Genomic DNA, 24090 nt, shown 5'->3' with positions numbered 1-24090 from the left:
TTAATGAGGACCTATCTCCTGCTCTCACCATGTGGAGCGGCACCATTACATAGTTTGTGAATATTTCCTCCCGTTGGACAATCTTTTTGGCGAGCAGAATTTCCATTGGGCTAAAAATAAGAATTTGATGAAATCATCACAAACCGATTCGCGATATCGATTCAGTGAGCACAAAGAGGGATTTCATCTCTCATTGAGCTGTCGTTAATATGGGATCCCCAGATGAGAAAGGCTATAGTTTAATGAGATAATGAACAAAAACACATTTAAAGGGATGTAGTGCAGATGCAAACAAAATTACTGAAGTAAGTGAAAACTGCCTGGATTAGTGTTTGAATATGGTTGAGTTTGTGTGATTGTGTGTGTGTTTGAGTGTGTGTGATTGTGTGTGTGTTTGAGTGTGTGTGTGTTTTATTATGATTGTGTGTTTGAGTGTGTGTATGTGTGTTTTAATATGTGTGTGTTTGAGTTTGAGTGCATGCTTTATTATGAGCGTGTATCTGTGTATTTCACTGAACGTATGAGAAAATATATGTGTTCTTGTGTGTGAATGTGTGTGATTATGTATACCAGTCTGTGTATATATATATGTATTTGTGAGTGTATGTATGTATATACGTCTAATTGCGTGTTGGAATGTGTGCGTGAGTGTGAGTGGGGGAGTTTCTTTCTAATATGAAAAGGAAGTGAAGTATACAGGGTACAATTATTCCTGAACATCTGCATCTGAGTTTTATCTTGGCCAGGTGTGGTTGTAATTGACAATTCAACAGTCAATGATCTCACCTCATTTCTCTGCTGCTTCTCCACTTCCCTGAGAAGAAAATGTAAGTGTTAGAAATCTGAGCCAAATAATGGTTTACAAAATAGGAATAAGAGTAGAGTCAATGAGCTGAAAAGGTCTTTTGGACACAGAAACCTGTGCCCCAGCACCATAACTGTCCCGACACAACCACCCAATGTTTTATGAAGGAACCCGAAGGGGGTACTTTTAAATTAACCCACCGGTGGGAAACGGTCGAATTCAGGCAGGATTTCCATTGTACACAGCGCCCATCTCCTGCTCCGCTAAACTATAATTTCATTCCATGCTGTGTTGCAGATTTTCCTCCTCCATACTCATGTACTACCCTAACCACCTCCACGAAATCACCTCTCAGCCGTTTCCTTCCAGACTAAGAATACCGAGTTTTTCGATTCATTCGTTACAATGTGACACTGTGGGTTGGAATTCCACTTGACTGGTAAAGGAAAATGGGCGGTATCGCTCACTCTGCATGTTCTACACCCCACAGGACATTCAGTTCCATACATGGGGAATACCATAGGTGGCAAATGCGATATCATCCATCTTGCACGATCAAGTAAGACACATTTGTACCCCAGTAATGCAGTTGCTCAAAATTAGCAGTAGCGTTGAGCCGCCCATTCTACGTTAAAATCTATATTCTATTGAAATCAATGATACTAAATATCGGATGGAGCAAATAACAGGCGGCTATTTAAAATACTCCCGTTATGTGCTTCCACCAAAGACGCATTTCTACCCAGGACCCTTTCTGCTTCGACCCTCGCTATTTCGCCTGTCAGTCTACGATTTCCAAATATTTACAGTCCGAGCTTATGGGTGAAGTGGGAGACGGTTGGAGGAGGTTGTCAGTGCTGTGTTCATGGAGAGGCGGCAGTAAGCATGGTCTGCGTGTCTGTAATGAACGGATAATGCATGTTGATTAACCCACCTTTCTTCCAGAAGCACACACCCAACAGAACAAAGATGAGAATCAGACCCACAGCAGAGCCAACACCAGCCTCCAGCGCAAAGGATTTATCTAAGTGAGGTAAAGGGACACAGCGTAACCAAGTTAAACAACAGTTTCTACAAAAAATAGATAATCTGCAGCTTAACAGAAGCCACCGATAGGCAGTGGATCCGGAGTGAATTCCAAAACAGAAAAAATACATAAGAAATTAAAAGGTTGATATAATATCATAGAATTGCACAGAAAAGAATGAGTCCATTTGGCCCATCGTGCCTGTGAAAGAGCTATACAAATAGTATCACACCTCTGCTCATTCCCCACAGCCCTGCATTTTGTTCTCACTTTCAAGTATATGTCCGATTCCCTTTGGAATGTTACTATTTAATCTGCTTCCACCTCACTTTCAGGCAGTGCATTCCAGATTACAACAACTCGCTTGTTTATTTAATAATTTTATCTCACCTCTGTGTTTTGCCAGTGATCTTTAATCTGTGCCCTGTGGTTATCGACCCTACTGCCAGTAGAATCAGTTTCTCCTTATCTGCTCTATCGTAAACCCTCATAATTTTGAACCATTCTATTACATCTCCCCTTAACATTCTCTGCTCTAAGGAGAACGACCTCAGATTCCCTTGTCTCTTCACATAAAATGGCACAGCATTTCCAACACTCGCGATACTTAATGTTAGCGGTTCCTTGGATTTTCACTGTTTCGAAAACGTGCCTCAGATGTTCAAAGTCGTTCTCTCCTCCTCTGTTTTTTATAATAAATGACCCGCATTAAATCAGTGCTGCAATATCAGCGAATCAGTAATAAAGTCGGCGGGGGTTTGGCATGCAGTTGACGTGACAATGCATTGGGAGAACATGACGCAGCACGAAGCTGATTCTCATTGTTCGATTGATTAGTTGCCTCGTTCATTCTTTGATTCTTTCATTGGATATTAACCGTGTTCTGGGACAAAGCGACTGTTCCCAGCTGGCGGCAAAAATATAACAGATTGCACGTAAATTAGTCAGTTTCATTCTGTAAGTTTCATTCTGGTCATTGGGTCAAAACTGCGCATGCGAGGAGAGAATGAGTTGAGCTAATTTTTTAGGTGCGGAGCTTTGTCACAACATCCTGCTCTCTCCACAGACGCCGACTGACCTGTTGTATATTTCAAACAGCAGATTGTTTGTTTTGCTTATTGCTTACTAGGTTAAAATGACCTTTTGTTAAAGTCGGTAACGTGAATATTTTTTTTTCTCAGCTTCCCTTGGGTTAATCTTGCACTATTATAGAATCGATGAGGAACTACAGGAGAAAGCGAGTGAATCAAACTTTTAATCGGAGTTGGAGAAGTAAAACCATCCAATGGTTAGCGCTTTAGTTCTGCCATCAGTCACGCAGTAAGTAGCAAACACTTAATGGAATAAGAGTCAAAGGGTATTCAAGCACTGGCGTAAAAGTGGGCAATGTCACATCGCCCACCTGTTCAGTCCTGTATGACGGGGTGTAAATTGGGCAGCCTATGAGTCAACATCCAATAAGAATTTTAACATATTGATGTCATTTACATGCCAGTTTTAATCCTTAAACAGAACAACTGATGCACACTAACTATGATGCAAGCACCCCTTGTGCTGGGGTCCGATAAATACAGTGACTCTGTGAATCTCACTCACCTCCTACAGTTATATGTACAGGGTCACTCAGAGCCGATGTTAGCCGCCTTCCGCTCACATCCGCTTTGTACAGGCAGGTGTAACTTCCTCCATCGGAATGACCTATATTCCTGATGGTGAAGGTGAGAGAATTACACCCTGCAGCAGCATGCTGGACATCCGAGTGATTCGTTTCTCCATGTCTGTATAAGTAAAATGTGATGCCAGGAAGCTTCCGTGGGCTTGTACAGTTAAAGGTGACTTCTCCACCCTTCACAAGAACATTGGAATCCATTGATATATTTGGTTTGGGTAGACCTGTAATTCGAAAGGAACAAGTAGTGACCATCGATTCAAAATGCAATATAGACTTATTCTTGAGAACCAAAATATGAATGAGCTGGGCTTGTGTACACAGGGGATAACTGAAACGTTTGGAGAAGACAAGACAGTCGAAAATATAGTGAGCAGTGAGGATGATATCAACACACATCAAGTGGACATGATTCTGCTATTCCCATTTACACTTCCTCTAGACCCAGCTTTTGTTTCTTTACTGGTCCCATACCATCTCCTTTTGCATTGTACAATCAGACCTACTGTAATTTAATCTTTCCTGCCTTCCAACCTAACACAGACCTTCCCATTTGATCTTTCCTCCCTTCCCCATTTCACTGCCTCTGCATTTGCTTAAAATGTTTTATAACTCTAAGTTTTCCAGTTCTGAGGAAAGATCATCGATGTGAAACGTTAACACTGTTTCTCTCTCTACAGAGGCTGCCTGGCCTGCTGAGTATTTACAGCATGTTCTGTTTTTATTTCAGGATTACATAGAGAGACTGGTGAAATTGAGAGAAACATGGCAGATGAAATCTAATGCAGATAAGTGTGAAGTGACACAATTTCGTAGAAAGAATTAAGAGGGAATGTTTAAACGAAATTGTACAATTTCAAACGTGGTGCAGGAACAGAGGGACCTGGGGTGCACATGCACAAGTCTTTGAATGTGGCGGGATAGGCTGAGGTTACATTTAAAGAAAAGCTGTATCAAACAGAGGCTTAGACTACAAAGTCAAAGAAGATATGCTAAAGCTGTAGGAATCACTGGTTAGACGCCATGTAGGAATACTGTGTCCCAGAATAGGGCACTACACTTTAGGAAGGATGTCAATGCCTTACAGATGGTGTAGAGGAGATTTACCAGAATGGTTCCAGGGAAGAGGGATTTCAGTTATATTGAGAGACTGGAGAAGCTGTGATTGACTCGTCAGAGCAGAGAAGGTTGAGTAGAGATTTAATAGAGGTGATCAAAATCATGAAGCGTTTCGATAGATTAAATAAGGAGAACGTTTTTCCAGTGACAGCAAGGTAGGTAACCAGGGGACGCAGGTTTGATTGTACAAATCAAACTTCCTCTCCACCTTCTCTGCTCTAAGGAGAACTACCCCAGCTTCTCTACTCTATCCACGTAACTGAGGTCCGTCCTCCCTGGAATCGACCTCGTAAACCTTCTCTGCCCTTCTCTAAGGCCTTCCAACCCTTCCTAGAGTGCGGTGCCCAGAATTAGACCCAATGCTCCAGTTGAGGCCGAACAAGTGTTTTATAAATGTTTATTATGACATCCTTGCTTTTGTACTTTATGCTGCTATTTAAGAAGTTCAGGATCCCGTATGCTTGCATAACCGTTTTGTCAACCTGCCCTGCCGCCTTCAACAATGTGTGCACAAATACCTCCAGGTTTCTCTGGTTACACATACACTTTAGCGTTGTAGCTTTTAGTTTTTATTGTCTCCCCTCGTTCTTCATACCAAATATATCATGTCACACTCTTCCACGTTGATATATTTCTTATTGTTACTGCATCTGTGGTAAATGAATGTAAAGAACAACAGAAATGGATTTCTGCATGTTCTTGTGCCATGAAAGGCTGGTAACTCAATAACGATTGTGACGTGTTTAATTGAAATGTTCGTATCGGCAATTGAGATTCGACAAAAAGGGAACTGATGGTTTCAAAAAGAAAATAAATCAGTTGGGGATCTTGTTCCAAAATCTGGGCTTATCGCTGAAATTACCATCTTTGATACCAGGAGAAGATATTTTCCTTTGAAATTCACATTTCTGCTAACTTAGTCGAGCCATAACCTGAATAAAAAGAGTGAACAACTCCCATAAACTGTGTGGATTTACATTTCACATCAGGCAGTGCAGAGTTGCTCGGCTGTAGGATGTGGGCTTCGCTGGCAAGGCTGGCATTTAGTGCCCGAACCCAGTAGCCCTTGAGAAGATGATGGTCAGTCTTCTTCTTTAACCCATTTATGCTCCCACAATGCTGTTCGGTATGGACTTCCAAGATTTTGAGCGAGCGACGATTTAGGAACGCCAAATATATTTCCAAGTCAGGATGGTGTGTGACTTGGAGATGGAACTAGGAGATTATGCTGTTCAGATGCTACGACTGCCATCGTCCTTTTTTATGATGGAAGTCGAGGGATTTCGAGGTGCAGACGAAATCCATTGAGTGATATGAAACCTTAAATGTACTTAAGTTAAAATATTTTGCGTATCAGGATGTTTTTGTAAATCTCATTCCACTGTTTCGGTTATCTGACTGAAAATCTGTAATCTGACAAGGCCACCCACACTGGCGGTGCCTCGTGAGGTGACCATACATTCAGTGGAGTTAAAACTTTGGCAGGAAGAAGCCATTTGACGTTAAACATTCCACTGTGGTAGTTCCAGACATTTAGTGAGTAAAATTGGAAATCAGGGTCAGATTTTGCGTGATTTTAAGAGATAGCCGGCCGCCCCCTGTCAGAATGTGTTGTCTTCACATCGCTAAATATCCAATCTCTCAGCTCCATCAAACAGCATTCCCTCAGTACTCAGTCACAGGGACAATGGTAAACTAGCACGATATTAGATTCCATTTAAGTCAATGGAGGGTATAATTGGGCGGAGAGTAAAATGGAAGGTCGATCCCTATCCGCCTCTTTTCCACCTGGAGGATGTGGTTAAAGTTACCCTCCAAGTGTCGCCATGGACTGTGAGCTCATGTTTTTCGTCGGGATTGAATGCACAACATTCAGACGCAATGGAGTATAATTTCGTCTTGTACAGTAGCCTAAAGCAGGCGATAGCTCAACATCAGCACGTTTTACACATCGCCGGATTTCCATTTCAATTGCCTGCAATGGAATCAGAAATCTGTCGGGTGTGAATCGGGCGGCTGTTTCGCTTTCGCCTGTTTTACGCTAATTCCCGTGAGGAATGTCACAGTATCTCCAGTAATGCCCTTTGCGGTGAGCAGGTGCACAGCGAGTGATTGCAGGGCATGTTACATGAATCCTGTCAAGAGTTGAGGAATCAGATTAAAACCTAGCCCCACTATGTATGAAAGGAGGGAGAGAGGAAACGAGGAACTACAGGCCAGTTAGCCTGACATCAGTAGTAGGGAAATAGTTCGAATCTGTTATTGAGGAAATGGTAATAGGTCACTCAGAAAATACAAATAGCATTGACAGAGTCAACACGGATTTATGAAAGTGAAATCATGTATGACAAATCTGGTGGAGTTTTTTGAAGTTGTAAATGGCAGAATTGATAAGGGGGAATCAGTGGAGGTGGTGTATTTGAATTTTCAGAAGGCATTCGATAAGGTGCCAAACACGAGGTTACTAAACAGAATTAGGGCTCATGGGATTGGGGATAATATATTTGCATGTATTGAGGATTGGTTAACGGACAGAAAACAGAGAGTTGCAATAAAAGATTCATTTTCGGGTTGGCAGGCTGTAACAAGTGGGGTTATGTAAGGATCTTTGCTTGGGCCTCAGCTTTTCACAATCTACATCAATGGTTTGGATTAGGGGACCAATTGTAATATATTCAAGTTTGCTGATGATACAGAGCTGGTGCAACTTAAGGTGTGAGGAGAATGCAAGAAGGCTTCCAGGTGATATAGACAGGCAAAGTGAGTGGGCAGGGACAGGGCAAATGGAACAGAATGTGGAGAAGTGTGAGTCTAGATCCAAGGTCCACAGTCTCAGGTTAAGGTTTCGGCCATTTAGGAATGAGATGAGGAGAAATTTTTACACTGACTGGATGATAAATCTTTGGAATTCAGCACCCCATAGGGCTGTGAAGGCTCAGTCGTTGAGTATATTCAAGACAGAGGTAGATAGATTTTTGAATATTAAGGGAATCAAGGGATATGTGGATAGTGCAGGACAGTGGAGATGCCGTAGAAGATTGCGAATGATCCTACTGAATGGCAGAGCAAGCTTGAAGGGCCAAATGGCCTTTCCTGCTCCTGTGTCTTATATCCTTATGTTCTTAAAACCAATTCTGTTTTATTCCTCTCTCCAAATATTAAACCATTAATTCAGTTACAGTGATAGAAGCATGATTTTATAAACATACCAAGAGTGCTGGAAAAATACTAAAATCCTCTGCTCCCTGTCACTCACCTGCTACAGTGACCATCACAGACTCACTGCGCTGAGTTTCTAACCACCTTCTATTGACGAAGGTCCCATATTTGCACTGGAATCGCCCTCCTTGGTCAGTACTGTTAACCGGGATTGTTAAAATGTTGTCCTTTCTGATCATTTGATCAGATTGCAGGTATTGATTATCTTTGTATAAGTAGAATGTTTGCCTCGATAATCTCCGGTCACATTGCAGGTAATGGTGATCGCCTCTCCTACTACATACACCCCACTCGGTTGATCAAGTGATATCATTGGTGTAGTTAGCGGATCTGTGGTAAAATAAATATAAAGTACAGTTAGAAATGGATCTGCGGATTTCCACGTGCAGTGCAAGGTTGGGAACTCATTGATGATTGTGCGGTGTTGAAGCACAGTTTCCCATCGGATACAGAGATTCCGCAATAGGGGAGTTCGGGAATTGATTATAAAAAAAAGATTGACTTGCATTTCTCTAGCGCCATGCATAACCATTGGACGTCCCAAAGCAGTTTACAGCCAATTTAGTAATCTTGAAGTGTATTCGCTGTTGTTATGTGGGAAATCAAATGGTGGTGCCAAAGAACCAAAATCCGCTCAAGTTCTCGGTCCAAAGTCCGGTTTCAGGCCAGAGATTTTACTCGGGGATGCGAGCGGAACAAGGAAATGGTTGCTTTGAAATGCCCAGTGCTGTTACTTTAGCAAGGTGAAGATGAGATCAGAGAGAGTGAAAGTCTTCATTATTCCCATAGCAGCGACTGGTACCACTGCAAGTATGATACCCCCGCCAACAGAAGGCAGTGAGCAACCAATCTAAGCGAGGCTTTGAGTGTCACACTTTTGAAATAATTTAGCCGTTTTTGCAAGCACACAATTATTTTTATATATACAATTGTGGTTGTCGCTGGCATGTCCAGCAACTACTGTCAATCCCTAGTTTCCCCTCCAGAAGGTGTGGGTGGCCTTCTAATTGAACCTTAGTGAGGCCAGTGTGGTCAAAGTGCACAACAATGTAATGAATTGTAAGGGTTGGACGTACCAACGATGAAGGAACAGCAATATATGTCCAAGTCAGGATGGTGTGTGACTTGGAGGGGAACTTTGAGGCGGTGATGTTCCCATGTGCCTGCTGCCCTTGTCCTTCTAGGAGGAATAGAACGCTGGTTTGGGAGGAGCAGCCGCAGAAGCCTTGGTGACTTGCTGCAGTGCATATTGTAGATGGGAAACACTGCAGCGACTTTGCGCCGGTGGTGGACAGAGTGAATGTTTAATGTGCTGCATGATTTGCCAATCAAGTGAGCTGCGTTGTCTTGGATTGTGTCACGCTTCCTGATTTGCAGCTGCTCTCACCCAGAGATGTGGAGAGTATTCAATCACACTCTGGAGTTGTGCATGGAGATGGTGGAAAGGCTTTGTGGAGTCAGGAGGTGAGACACTCGCCGCAGAATTCCCTGCCTCAGACCTGCTCTAGTAGCCACTGTGTTTATTTGAAGGTGAATTTGGAGTGGATGTTGTTCCCATGCACCTGCTGCCCTTGTCCTTCTGGCTGGTGGAGTTCCCGTGTAAGTGAAATGCTGACGAAATGCAATGAAGAGAGAGATATGGAAACCAACAAAGTAATTCGATTAAAATATCACACATAATAGGATCATTTTGAAAGTCTTGGCACGCAGATTCTGTTCTCGGACAGAGAAACCTGTAATCTGTTATGGCCAGCCCATCTGGAAAGCTTCTTGAGCTGACACTACACTCAGTGGAGTTAAATCCCACACGCTGTGCTTTCATTGTGGCAATAAAATTTAAAGTTTAAACATGAAGTGGGACATTTTTTTGGAGGCGGATCCTTGAACATAGTGATTATGATTCGATTTTATACACATAATTAAATGGAAAGCTTTATCAGGCAGGGCTGAAAACGGGCGGCCGAATCGCTAGCGCCCGTTTTGAGCTACCGCCCGTGACGAATTTCATCGCCTTATCTCCAGTAATGCCCTTTGTCGGTAATGGATTCACATCAATTGAACAGAGGTCCAGAATTACATGAATCCTTTCGAGAATTGATCAATAGGTTCAAAACCCTTTCGGTTTCTTCCTCTATCCTAATATTAAAACATTCATGTTGTTCCAATGATTAAAGCATGATTTTATAAAAATTCCAAGAGCTTGATAAAATCATACAAAATCCATTGATCCCTGTCACTCACCTGCTACAGTGACCGTCACAGACTCGCTACGATGAGATTCTAACCGTCTTCCCTTGACAGAGGTTTTATAGTGGCACTGGTACCGCCCTCCCTGGCCTTTACTGGTAACTGGGATTTTTCCAATGTTGTCCTTTCTGATATTTTGATAGGATTGCAGATATTGATTATCTTTGTAAAAGTAGAAAAATTTATCTCGATAATCTTCAGTCAAGGTGCATGAAACGGTGACCGTCTCTCCTACTACATACACCCCACTCGGTTGATCAAGAGTTATCACTGGTGTTGTTAGCGGAGCTGTGGTGAAATAAATAGAAAGTACAATTTGAAATGCATCTGGGGATTTTCATGTAAAGTGCAAGGTTGGGATCTCAATGATGATTGTGCGGTGCTGAAGCACAGTTTCACATCGGATACAGAGATTCCACAAAAGGAGAGTTGGGGATTCGATTATGAAGAAAAAAAGATTTGCATTTTTCTAGCGCCTTTCATGATCTTGGAACGTCCCAAAGCAATTTACAGCCAATTTAGTAATTTTAAAGTATTTTCGCTGTTGTAATGTAGGAAATCAAATGGCGGTGCGAAAGAACCTAAATCAGCTTCAGTTCACTCTCCAAAGTTCGGTTTTAGGCCGGAGATTTTACTCTGGGGTACAAGCAAAAAAACAAAAAGGTTCCTTTGAAAAGCCCACTGCTGCTAATTTAGCCCAAGTGAAGATGAGATCAGAGAGAGTAAAAGTCTCCATTATTCCCATAACAGCGACCGGCAGCAGTGCAAGTAAAATACCTCCGCCAACGGAAGGCAGAGAGCAACCAAAATCAGCGAGGCTTTGATAGTCACTCATTTCAAATAATTAAGCCGTTTTTGTGAGCACGCAATTATTGTTATCTTTACCGTTGTGGTTGTCACTGGCGTGGCCAACAACTACTGTCAATCCTAGTTTCCCCTTCAGAAGGTGTGGGTGGTTTTCTAATTGAACCTTAGCGAGGCCGGTGTGGTCAAAGTGCAAAACAATGTCGTGAGTTCAAATTTTTTACCTACCGACGATGAAAAAACAGCGATATATATCCAAGTCAGGCTGATTTGTGACTTGGAGGTGAACTTGGAGGTGGTGGTGTTCCCATGCGCCTCCTGCACTTATCCTTCTAGGTGGGAGAGGTTGCAGGTTTGGGAGGTGCTGCCGAAGAAGTCTTGGTGACTTGCTGCAGTGCAACTTGTAGATGGTAAACACTGCAGCCACTTTGTGCCGGTGGTGGATAGAGTGACTGTTTAAAGTGCTGCATAATTTGCCAATAAAGTGACCTGCTTTGTCTTGGATTGTGTCACGCTTCCTGAGTTGCAGCTGCTCTCATCCAGAGATGTGGAGAGTATTCAATCCCACTCTTGACTGGTGCAAAGAGATGGTGGAAAGGCTTTGTGGAGTCAGGAGGTGAGACACTCGCCACAGAATTCCCTGCCTCTGACCAGCTCTAGTAGTCACAGTGTTTATGTGGAGGTGAATTTGGAGTGGATGATGCTCCCATGAGTCTGCTGCCCTTGTCGTCCTGGCTGGTGAAGGTCCCGTGGAATTGAAATACTATCGAAATGCAATGCAGGGAGAGAGATGGAAACCCACGAGATAATTAGATTAAAATATCGTGCATATCAAGATCTTATTGAAAGTCTCAGCACGCAGATTCTCCTGTAAGCTTGCAGAGCTTCTTGAGATGACAGTACACTCAGTGGGGTTAAATCCCTGGCGCCGTGCTGTCATTGTGGCACTAATCGTTGATTGTACGAACCTTTAGTGATAAACATTTTCTTAGGCGAATCCTTGAATCAGGCGGCCGCAATTTGATTTTGTACACATAATTAAATGGAAAACATAATCAGGTGGGTCATAAAATGAGCGGCAAATCGCTATCGCCCATGTAATGCTACCGCAGGCCATATGTTTCATTCTCCGATATTGTCATTATGTGAGAGACAAGCAGTGATATCCGATTGTATTACAGTGAAAAAATTGATTCTTACCCATTACCGTTACCTCCACGGTATCACTTCGGTCTGAGGTTATCTGCCGCTCTGACATTGTTCCCTTATACACACAGGAGTAATCTTCTGACCCAGTCCCCATGCTGTCCGTGATGTCAAAGATGATCGCGGATTCCCATGAATTGGCTTTGACCATTTTGATTGGATTATTTTGCCCTCCTCTGTACAAATAGAACAAGCTCCCTGAACATGGAGATCGGGCTCTACAGGCAACTCTGACCATCTCCCCTCTCACAAATATTTGATCCAGAAGGTTAAGTGATATTAATGGTTTGTGAGGATGAGCTGTGAGGATAACAAGAAATCAATATCCCGCCGGGCGTGAACGGTTCTGCAATCCGCTTTTCACCCCAGACTATTATACTCTCCTTGAAGTCAAATGAAAGTAATTTCCGAAAGGTTGTGACCCAATCAGCCGACCCGATTTTACGTTGTACTGAAGTAAATTAATGGTAAAATCGGGCGGAGTGTAAATCGTGAAACCGGCCCGAAACAAGCTCTTTCCCGCTTGGTGGATTTGCTCACAATTGCCCACCATGAGCTGTAAGCTGTGAGCTGGATATAGCCAGGACAATGTAAATGACCACCGGCCAGTTTTCTGCTGAGCGAGTAGGTTTAATATCACACACAATGGAATCGGATAGCGTAAAAACGTGCAGCCGATTCACTTTCGTCTTTTTTGCTCCTCCACCCGAGACAAATTTCAGGTGCAATATCTCAGTATTGCTGTTAATAACACTTGATGCACAGCGGTGTATTCAGGGCCATTGTTACACGGATCCTGTCAAGCTTTGAGCAATGAGATCAAAGGCCATTCGCTTTTATTCCTTTCTCCTAACGTTAAACATTTCATTTTGGTATTGTGAATAACACATGGATTTTTGAAAATACCAAGCATGTTACATAGACATATTAATAAACTCTGCCCCCTGTTACTCAGCTACTATTGTCAGCGTAATAGCCTCACTCAGCGGGGAAAATAATTGCCTTCCATTGAAGGAGATTCCATATTGGCATTGGTACCGCCCTCTTTGTTTACGCTGTGTAATCAGGAATGTTGCAATGTTGCCCTTTGTTACGATTGGGCTAGAGGACAGCATTGGGCCATCTCTGTCAAAGTAGAAGGCTTTATTGCGATAATCTCCGGTCACAGTGCAGGTAATGGTGACCCTCTCTCCTACTACATACACCCCACTCGGTTGTTCAAGAGACATCACTGGCTTTGTTAGCAGAACTGAGGTAAAATTGACGGAAAGCACAATTAGAAATAGATCTGCGGTTGTTCATGTCATTTTTTCACTCAAAAGTGATTGTGCTACGTTGGAGGGAAGTCCTTTCATTGGGGACTGAGATTCCACAAAAGTGGAGTTCGGGTCCTGATTAAAAGCAAGAGAAAACTTGCATTTATATAGCACCTTTCAGGAACTCAGCAACTCCTAAATCGCTTCACAGACAATGTAATACTTTGGAGCTCAAGTCACAGCTGAAATGTAGGAAATCAAATGGCAGAGTCAAAGAAAATAAATCAGCTTCGATTCTCTTTCCAAAGTCAGATATTAGGCCAGAAAATTTACTCTGGAATACAGGCGGAACAAGGAAAATGCTTAATTGGGCATCGCTATTTCTGCTAATTTAGCGAAGATGAACATGTGGTAAGATAACTGAACCTCCACGTTAACTCTGCGGATTCGCATTTCAAATAATGGAGTTATTTCGGTGGTCCCAAAATATTTTTGAATCATTCCAGATGAGGCCGCTGATGGTAAGGCCGTCATTTGTTCCCTATATCAAGTTGGCCTTGATAAGATGGGGGTGGGTATTCTTCTTGATCCGACGCAATCTGTGTGGGGAAGGTGCTCACACAGTGCTCCCGCAGGGAGTTCCACGGTTTAATGCAATGAAAAATGAAGGAATTACAATATATTTCCAAGTCAGGATGGTCTGAGAGTGGGAGGGGTGCCTGGTGGTGATGGTGTTCCCATACACCTGAAGCTCTTGTCTTCTGGTTGGTGGAGGTCGCTGGTTTGGGATTGTGTAATTGTCCTCCGGAGGTCTATTACTGTCCTCCTCATTGCTCACTATATTTCCGAGTTTCCTCTCATCTGCCAACTTTGAGACTTATGATCTGTATAACCAAGTCCAGGTCATTACTATGCATCAAAAATGTATTCCCTCTTGAATGTTGCTATTGAATATGTCTCCAGCACCCTTCCAGGCTTGGCATTCCAGATCACAACATCTCGCCGTGTAACACAGTGCTCTTTAGTTCCTCTCTGGATCTTTTGCCAATGATCTTAAATCTGTGCCTTTGGTTCAGTTTCTATTTTATTTACTCTGCCGATAACCCTTATCATTTTGAACATCTCTGTTGAGCCGCCCCTTATTCTTTTCAGCTTTAAGGTACAAAACCATCTCATCTAGTCTCTCCAGATAAATAAAAAACTTACCAGTTGTGATATTGCAAAAACGCTGCCCGTCTCACTCACCTGTTACTGTTACTCACACCGCGGCACTAAGTGAGGACCAGGTCCATTGCTCGTTGACAAGGTATCCATACTTGCACTGGTAATCTCCTTGCTGATATCTGCTGGTTGACGCAATGTAAGACACTCTGCTGGTAGTGGGAAATGGAAGTTTGCCCCCATCTTTATAAAAGGTATAATCGCTACCCGGGGAATTTATGTCGCCATTGCAGGTAATTGTGATGTTCTCTCCGGGTAAATACACGCCAGATTCTTCATTCAGGGTAATTTCAGGTTTCAGCTGAAGTTCTACGGTAAAAATCATGCTAAACATTTATAAAGCATTGACTTGCTGGCAGCTGGAGTATAGTGTAGTGTTCTGGGCACCAAACTATAAGAACGATGTCAAGGACTTGTATAGGGTAAAGTGAAGGTTTACCAGGATGATCCGGGGGTGAGGGACTTCAGTTACGTGGAGAGATTGCAGAATCTGCGATTGTGCAGAGAAGGTTAAGGGAGAACCTTATTGGTGTATTCTAAATTAAGAGGGGTAAGTTTGAGCAAATAGGGAGAATCTGTATCCTCTGGAAACTGGGTCCATAAATAGAGCTCAGTGACTTAAAATAATTGAGAAAGGAACAAGAAGGGACCGGCAGAGAATTTCTTCACTCAGATGATTTTAAGATTGGTAAAGCAATAAGTGAAAAGGTGCTGGATACAGATTCCACCGGAACACTCATGATTCAATTGGACATGTATTGAAGGGCGCTAATGTCCAGCTTTAATTTAAAACCTGGGGTGTGGGACACAATTGTACAGCTCTTTCACACAGCTTTCACAGACATGATGGGTGCAGTGGACTACTTCTGTTCCTGAGAGACGGTATCATGCTATGAATTTATGCTCTACCGAAATAGAAAGGGATTGATGTTAGTGACCTGCTTTTGTGATGGCGTTGTTCGCTGACAGAAGGCGCTAATGCACTTTTCAGGGCATCTAAAGTTGCAAGCAAATGGGTGGGTTTACCCATCAAAGCGAGTGGAGAGACATCTTAGAATTCTCCGTCTTTGTGATGTGCGAAGTTCAGTGCAGTAAGTGTTTATCACTCTCTCGTCTCTGAGTCAGATGATTGTGGGTTCGAGCCCCATTCCAAACACTGGAGCTCATAATCTGGGCCGACACGCCCACTGCAGTACTGAGGGAGTGATGCACTGTGGAGATACCAAACCTTGGATGAAACATTAACCCGAAGTCCTTGTCTTCCTCACAGGTGAATGGTAAATATTCCCTGGCACTTTCTGAAGAGCAGGGAGGTACTTGTGCTCTCTTGTGTCAAGGGAGCAGGAGGTGGTGTTCGTGCTCAGAACGAGTTCAGATAGGGCATATGGGGAGATGGGAGATAATAGGAAATAAAATGCAATTCAAGTTCAGGGCAGGGTGAGCGGGATAAGGGGATGGTTTCTTTTGCAGGGCAAGGGAAGGAGTTGAAGGATCAGAGGCAGCTGAGTGGATGACCTTAGGAATAGAGGAGTGTACTGAGATGAAAAGTTCTAGGGGAGGTGATGGTGGGCTTGGGTATTAGAGAAGGGAGAGGTTTAGGAACACAGCCGAGCTCAGAACACACGGGGTGGGGAGAGAAACTGACATGGGAACTGAAAACACTGAGGACAAGGAGTCGCTCAATGAACAGGTCCTGGGATGAAAGCGAGAAAGCATATCTTAGCAAGAGACTCGGATGGGACTGGAGTTTTTAAGGCAACTATGTCTTGTGGAGAGACCAGGAGCGTGGATCATGTTGAAGGGGTGAATGTAAGTGTAGGTAACAGATGAGCAAGAGTAGAGTCTGCGTTGAGATTTTGTGATTAGGGCCACAGTGCTACCACAGGTGCTAGAATGCGAAAGCACGTCGGGAGGCTTCAGCGAGGCTCATGATGTTGCCATTGTGAGTCAAGTCTCAGGCTAAGCCAATAGATCAAAGCAATTCAGCAATCACCCACATGGATTGCAACTGCCTTGTTTGTTTGCATTACATTATACGGCAGCACAGAAACAGGTCATTCGATCCATTAATTCCATGTCTGCTGTTATGCTCTACACGACCCTCCTCCCACCCTCTCCTTCTGACCCCATCAACATATCCTTCTCCTCAACTAGCGAGTTCCATATTCTAACTACTCTCTGGGTAAAGAGGTTTTTCCTGGATTCCCTATTAGATTCATCAATGACGATTTTATGTTGATGGACCTTAGATCTGGTCTCCCACGGAAGTGGAAAAATGTTCTCTACAACTGCCCTATCAAACCCGTTCATAATCCTAAAGAGCTTTTTCACATCACCCCTTCGTCTTTATATACCTAGAGAAAAGTGCCCGAGCCTTTTCAATCTCTTCTGATAGTTACATTATTTCAGGTCTGGTATCATCGTAGTAAATATACATTGCACCTTCTCCAGTGCCTCTATATCCAGTTTATAATATTAAGACCAGAACTGTTGAGAGTGCTCCAATGTGGTCTGCCTTAAGAAATGAATCCCAGGGCGTTCTTTGTTTTGTTATGTGTTAATTAAATTGTGCCTCAAATCTTTGTGATTTGTGCCCTGTTCCCCCAGATTCCTCTGCTCTTCAACCCCATTTTGGAAATTAGTTTCTACGTAGTAAGTGTTATCCTGATTTCACTTACATATGTTGATCCACGTATATCCTTCCACTTCACACTTTGTACATATATATAATAATAGTGAACAATTAATCCGGATGGAAATTGGTAGCGGTGCTGGTTGACACATTGAACAACCCAAGGGGTTAGTGGTGAATTACTTGACTGGGATGGATAAATAGATTGTGTGATTAGGCTTCAGCAAGAGTGATGGGTGTCGTGATCAGCAACAGAGCAGGGGCGGGAGTGGGCGTTGCTGCTCGTATGAAAAGATTGACAGAAATCTCGATGGACCTTTCAGAGAATGCCAAGAGAGGCACAGAATGCCGCTGTGGATTGTTCACCAATAAATCATTCATGCAAATTAAGGAGAGTGGAATGCCAGGGAAGCTGGATAAAAAGGGACTTGAGTTGTTAACAAAATTATACACAGGTTAGATCAAAATAAGTCATCGTAATATTAAGTCGAGCATTTGTCCGGTAAAGCGCATGGAATTGAAGACAAATTAGTGACATTGGTACTGAATTGATTAGCAGTTACGAATCATAGAGCAGCAATAATGTGTCTGTAATCTAACTGACAAAAAGTGACAAGTGGTGTCCCCAGGATTCTGTAATGCGGCCTCGTGTTTTAACTGCATTGATCTATGAGTTACAGGAACGAATAAAGTTCCAGATATCCAACTCCACTGACGGCACTAAGCTGTATATTCTGGCGATAGCAGCAGACCGTTGTAATGGGACATTGCTACCTTAATGAGTGGGCAAAACTCTGGGCAATTTAGTTCAGTGTCGGGGGCTGATTGGTCAACCAATTTCGACCTAAGCAAGATATATATTACACCTGGAATACTGTGAGCACTTCAGCAAACCACATCATAATTAGCATATAGGAACATAGGAATCGAACTAGGCCATTCAGTCCCTCGAGCCTGTTTCTGCCATAATATCGATCATTGCTGATCGGTGTCCTTACTCCTTCTAACTTCTAGCAGATTTCAGTGAACAATTCTGTACTTTCAACATAAAGGAAGCACGGTGGTATAGTGGTTAGCACTGTTGCCTCACAGTGCCAGAGACCCAGGTAAAATCCGGCCTTGGGTGACTGCCTGTGTGGAGTTTGCACTTTCTCCCTGTGTTTGCGTGGGTTTTACTCCGGGTGCTCTGGTTTCCTCCCACAGTCCAAAGATGTGCGGGTGAGGTTGATTGGCCATGATAAAAAAGTGGCCCTTAGTGTTAGGGGGGATTAAATACGCGGGGTTACGGGGATAGAGCTTGTGTGGGATGGCTGTCGCTGTAGGGACCGGGTGCTAGGGTTTGGATGATCAGCCATGATCTCGTTGAATGGCGGAGCAGGGCCGAATGGCCTGCTCCTATCTTCTATGTTTCTATCACAAACAACATAATCCCTCTATAACGTGGAGAGCAGATTTATTTATTAACAGTCTAAATGATGTCTGAAAAATATATTTTGATACTGGAAATTAACATTGAAAATATGGCTGGGAATGTATTTCTGAAGTTCAACAGCATTACCTGTAGGAGATATAAAACATTGTTAAACTTTTTCTGGGTGTCAAAACAAGAGGTTGTATTGCGAGGGACCAATAGATTGTGGTTTTGATGAAAACAAATAAAACAAACGGCGGATATATAAAAAAGTACAAGCACCAGTTAGTTAAATATTTTTAGAAGTTCTTAGAAGTTTGGAAAGTTTTTTAAAATGTAATTAAAATGGAAGAGACTGAAAGAGGTTAATGTGGGCGTGGCTTAGTTTTCACTGCTTTTATGGGCGTGTCTTCACTTACTCATTGGCTGTAGGCTGCACGCCTGGCCTTAGTGATGTCATATGCTGCCCACAACTAAGCAGTGCCGAAGAGCAAGTCTCAGTTCTCTGCAGCTCCATCGAGACTGACCGCAATTTTTGGGCCTTCATATCATTCATATGGTCCACTGCCCAGAACTGAATGCAGTTCCACCAGACGTGGTCTGTCATAGAGAATATAAGCAGGAGTAGGCCATTCGTTCCATCGAGCCTGCTCCACCATTCAATATGATCATGGCTGTTCCTCTATCTCAATACCATATTCCCACTCTCTCGTCATATCCCTTGGTGCCTTTTGTGTCTAGAAATCTATCTCTCTCCTTCTTATATATATTCTGTGCTATGGCCTCCACAGCCTTCTCTGGTGGAGATTTCCAGAGGTTCAACACCCTCTGATGAAGAAGTTTTTCCTCATCTCATTTCTAAATGTCCTACCCCGTATACTCAGACTGCGACCCCTCGTTCAAGTCCCCACAGTCAGGGGAAACATCCTCCCTGCACCCAGTCAAACCCTGTCAGAATTTTATACGTTTCAGTGAGATTCCCTCTCATTCTTCTAAATTCTAGCGACTACAGGCCTAGTCGACCCAATCTCTCCTCATACGGCAGTTCTACCATCACAGGAGCCTGTCTGGTGAACCTTCGCTGCACTCCCGCTAGGGCAAATAAATCCTTTCTTAGGTAAGGAGACAAAAACTGCACACAGTACTCAAGGTGAGGTCGCACCACGGCCCTGTATAACTGTAGTAAGACATCCTTGATCCTGTGCTCAAACCTCTTGCAATGAAGGCCAACATGCCATTTTCCTTCCTAACCGTTGCTGGACCTGCATGTTTACTTTCAGCGACTGGTGTACAAGGACACCCAGGTCCCTTTGTACATCAACATTTTCCAATCTATTACCTTTAAAGTAGTACTCTGCCGTTCTGTTTTTCATACCTAAGTGGATAACTTCACATTTATCCACGTTATACTGCATCTGCCATATATTTGCCCACTCACTCAACTTTTCTAAATCGCCTTGAAGCCTCTTTGCATTCTCCTGACAAATCACAATCCAACCTGGCTTTGTGTCATCAGAAAACTTCACAATAATACATTTTGTCCCTCATCGAAATCATTGGTATATTTTATGAATTGTTGGGGCCGCAGCACTGATCTCTGCGGTACCCCAATAGTCTCTGCCTGCCACCCCGAAAAAGACCCATTTATTCCTACTCTCTGTTTCCTGTCTATAACCAATTAACAATCCATGCCAGTATATTACCCCCAATCACATATACTTACTTTTGCACACAAAACTGTTATATGAGACTTTATCAAAGGCCACCAGAAAAGCCAAATGCGACACATCCACTAGGTTTCCCTTATCTATTCTACCAATTACATCCTTAAAAAACTCCAGTAGGTTTGTCAAACACAATTTCCCTTTCATAAATCCATGTTGACATTTTCTAATCCCGTTCATATTTTCTAAGTGTCCGATTACCACATCCTTTATAATAGACTCCAGTATTTTACCTACTGCTGATGTTAGGCTAACCGGTCTGTAGTTCCCGGTTTTCTCTCTCCCTCTATTTTTAAATAGTGGGGTTACATTTGCCACCCTTCAATCTGCAGAAATTGTTCTATAATCTATAGAATTATGGAAGATGACAACCGATGCATCCACAATTTCCATGGCTACCTATTATGGTACTCTGGGATGCAGATTATCAGATGCTAGGGATTTATCGGCTTTCAGTCCCTTTAATTTCTCCAGCATTATTTTTTTACTAATACTAAATTATTTAATTCCTCGTTCTGCCTAGACCTCAGGTACCCTACAATTTCTGGGATGTTATTAATGTGCTCTTACGTGAAGACAGAAAAAGTATTGTTTGATTGCCCAGCCATTTCTTTGTTCCCCATTATAAACTCGCCCGTTTCTGGCTGTAAGGGACCTACACTTCTCTACACTAATCGTTTTCTTTTTAGATACTTGTGGAAGCTTTTGCAATCCGCTTTTATGTTCCTTCCAAGTTTACTCTCATACTCTATTTTCCCCTCTTTATCAAACTCTTGGTCCTTTTCTACTGAACTCTAAGCTGCTCCCAATCCTCAGGCTTGCTACTTCTGGCAACTCTATAAGGATTCTCTTTGGAGCTAATTCTATCCTAAATTTATTTGCTTATCCATTGTTGGGCCGCTTTTTCTTTTCGGTTTTTGCACCAGAAAGGAATTTATAACTTTTGCAATTCTTGCTTTCGTTACTTAAACGTTAATCATTGCAATCCACTGTCATGCAATTAAATTAAGCTCCCAAATCTATTATATCCAACTCCCTCCTCATATTTCGTACTTTGCTTTGTTTAGGTTAAGGACCCTACTTTCGGATTAGAAACATAGAAACATAGAAACATAGTAGATAGGAGCAGGAGTAGGCCATTCGGCCCCTCGAGCCTGCTCTGCCATCCAATGCGATCATGGCTGATCATCCAAATTCAGAACCCGGCCCCTGCTTTCTCCCCATAACCCTTGATCCCTTTAGCCTTAAGAAATATATCCAACTCCTTCTTGAATATATTTAATGTATTGTCCTCTACTGCCTTCTGTGATAGAGAATTCCACAGGTTCACCACTCACTGGGTGAAGAAATTCCTCCAATTTCTGTCGTAAATGGCCTACCCCTTATCCTTAGACTGTGACCCCTGGTTATGGACTCCCAGCCCATCGGGAACATCCTCCCTGCATCTAATCTGTCCAGACCTGTCAGAATGTTATAACTTTCAATTAGATACCCTTTCATTCTTCTAAACTCCAGCGAGTACAAGCACAATCGACCCAATCTTTCCTCATCCATCATTCCTGCCATCCCAAGTATCAGCCTGGTGAATCTTCGCTGAACTCCTTCCATGGCAAGAACATCCTTCCTCAGATAAGGCGACCAAAACTGCACACACTACTAAAGATGTGGTCTCACCAAGGCCCTGTATAACTGCAGCAAGACATCACTCTTCCTGAACACAAACCCTCTCACTTAGAAGGCCAACATACCATTTGCCTTCTTAAATGCCTGCTGCATCTGCAGGCTTACCGTCAGCGACTGGTGCACAAGGGCACCCAGGTCTGGTTGCACTTCCCCTTCTCCCAATCTATTGCCACTCAGATAATAATCTGCCTTCCTGTTTTTGCCACCAAAATGGATAACCACAAATATATCCACATTATATTGCATCTTCTATGCTTTTGCCCAATGAGCCAACCTGTCCAAATCATCCTGGAGTTTCTCAGCATCCTCCTCACAGCACACACGACAACCCAGCTTTGTGTCATCTGCAAATTTGGAGATATGACATCTAGTTGCCTTGTCAAGATCAGTATTATATATTGTGAATAGCTGGGGTCCAAGGACCGATCCCTGCGGTACCTCACTAGTCACTGCCTGCCACTCGGAAAAAGACCCACTTATTCCAACTCTTTGCTTTCTCTCTGCCAATCAGTTCTCTATCCAATTCAATACATTGCCCACAATCCCATGTTGGTTAAATTAACACGCTAGTCTCTTAAGCGGGACCTTATCGAAAGCCTTCTGAAAGTCCAAATACAACACAACCACTGGTTCTCCCTTATCTATTTTACCAGTTACATCCTCAAAAAATTCCAGTAGTTTAGTCAAGCACGATTTACATTTTTTAAATCCATGTTGATTTTGTCCGATCCTGTCACTGTTTCCCAAGTGCTCTGCTATTACATCATTTATAATGGACTCTAGCATTTTCCCCATTACCGATGTCAGGCTTACCCGTCTGTAATTCCACATTTTCTCTCTACCACCTTTTTTCAATCGTGGGGTAATATTAGCTACACTCGAAACCATGGTTACTGTTCCAGATTCCATCGAATTTTGGAAGATGATCAGCAATGCATCTACTTTTTCTAGGGCCACTTCCTTAAGTACACTAGGATGTAGATTATCAGGCCCTGGGGGATTTATCCGCCTTCAATCCCATCAATTTCCCTAACACCATTTCCGTACAAATACTGATTTCTTCCAGTTCCTCCCTTTCATCAGACCCTATGTTCCCCGACATCTCTGGGAGGTAATTTGTGTCCTCCATTGTGAAGACAGAACCAAAATATGTATTTAATTGGTCGGCCATTTCTTTGTTCCCCATTATAAATTCCCCTGATTCTGACTGCAAGGGACCTACGATTGACTTCACCTATGTTTTTCTCTTCGCATATCTATAACAGCTTTCACAGTCGGTTTTTATGTTCCCTACAAGCTTACTCTTATTTCTATATTCCCTTTCTTAATTAATCCCTTTGTGCTGCTTTGTTGAATCCTAAACTGTTCTCAATCCTCACGTTTACTGCTTTTTCTGGCCAATTTATATGTCCTCTCCTTGGATCTTATGCTATCCCTAATTTCCCTTGGTAGCCACGGTTGAGTCACGTTTTTCGTTTTATATTTATGCCAAACTGGGATGAACAAATACTGTAGTTGATCCATGCGGTCTTTGAATGTTTGCCATTGCATATCCACCATCAACCCTTTGAGTGACATTCCCCAAGCAATCCTACCCAACTTGCGCCTCAGACCGTCGTAGTTTCCTTTATTTAAATTTAGGTACCAAGCCTGTGAGTCGACAACTTCGTTCTCCATCTGAATGATGAATTCGATCATATTATGATCGTCTGACTCAAGGGGCCTCGTACAACAAGATTGCTAATTAATCCTTTCTCGTTACAAAATACCCATTCTAATATGGCCTGATCTCTGTTTGGTTCCTCGACATATTGGTCCAGGAAACCATCCTGTAAACACTCCAGGAATTCCTACTCCACAGTAATGTTAAAAATTTGATTGATTGGAATTGTTCACTTTCCATCGTAATGAAGAATTGCATCATATTATGGTAACTCTTCCTAAATTATCCATAACAACTAAATTATGAATTAACCCCTTCTCATTGCACAATACCCAATCTAGGATAGCATGTTCCCTGGTTGGCTCCTTAACGTACTGGCCTAAATTACAATCTTGTGCACGCTC

At 42.8% G+C, this 24090-nt stretch overlaps 1 protein-coding gene across 2 annotated transcripts in view; it reads right to left on the bottom strand.

Moving 5' to 3' along the window:
- Positions 1 to 2: 2 nt before the first annotated feature.
- The window catches only part of LOC147087898 (Fc receptor-like protein 5), a 91197-nt gene continuing 67109 nt past the window's right edge, over positions 3 to 24090 (bottom strand). Inside the window, exons 5-6 of one of the 2 annotated variants that reach the window (XM_085977969.1) lie at positions 3429 to 3725; positions 3 to 1829 (exon numbers count right to left, since the gene is read on the bottom strand). In XM_085977969.1, the coding sequence (XP_085834095.1) occupies positions 1669 to 1829; positions 3429 to 3725 (458 nt within the window). In that variant the 3' untranslated portion in view covers positions 3 to 1668. The remainder of the gene's footprint in view (positions 1830 to 3428; positions 3726 to 24090) is intronic. The other variant, XM_085977970.1, reaches the window with a different exon arrangement.

The sequence above is a fragment of the Somniosus microcephalus genome, unplaced genomic scaffold (genome assembly GCF_052327205.1).
Source record: "Somniosus microcephalus isolate GS21.2 unplaced genomic scaffold, FLI_Smic_1.0 unresolved_chr5, whole genome shotgun sequence".
NCBI lineage: Eukaryota > Metazoa > Chordata > Chondrichthyes > Squaliformes > Somniosidae > Somniosus > Somniosus microcephalus.
The sequence above is the reverse complement of the archived record's forward strand: the minus strand, read 5'-3'. Positions and strand labels throughout refer to the sequence as shown.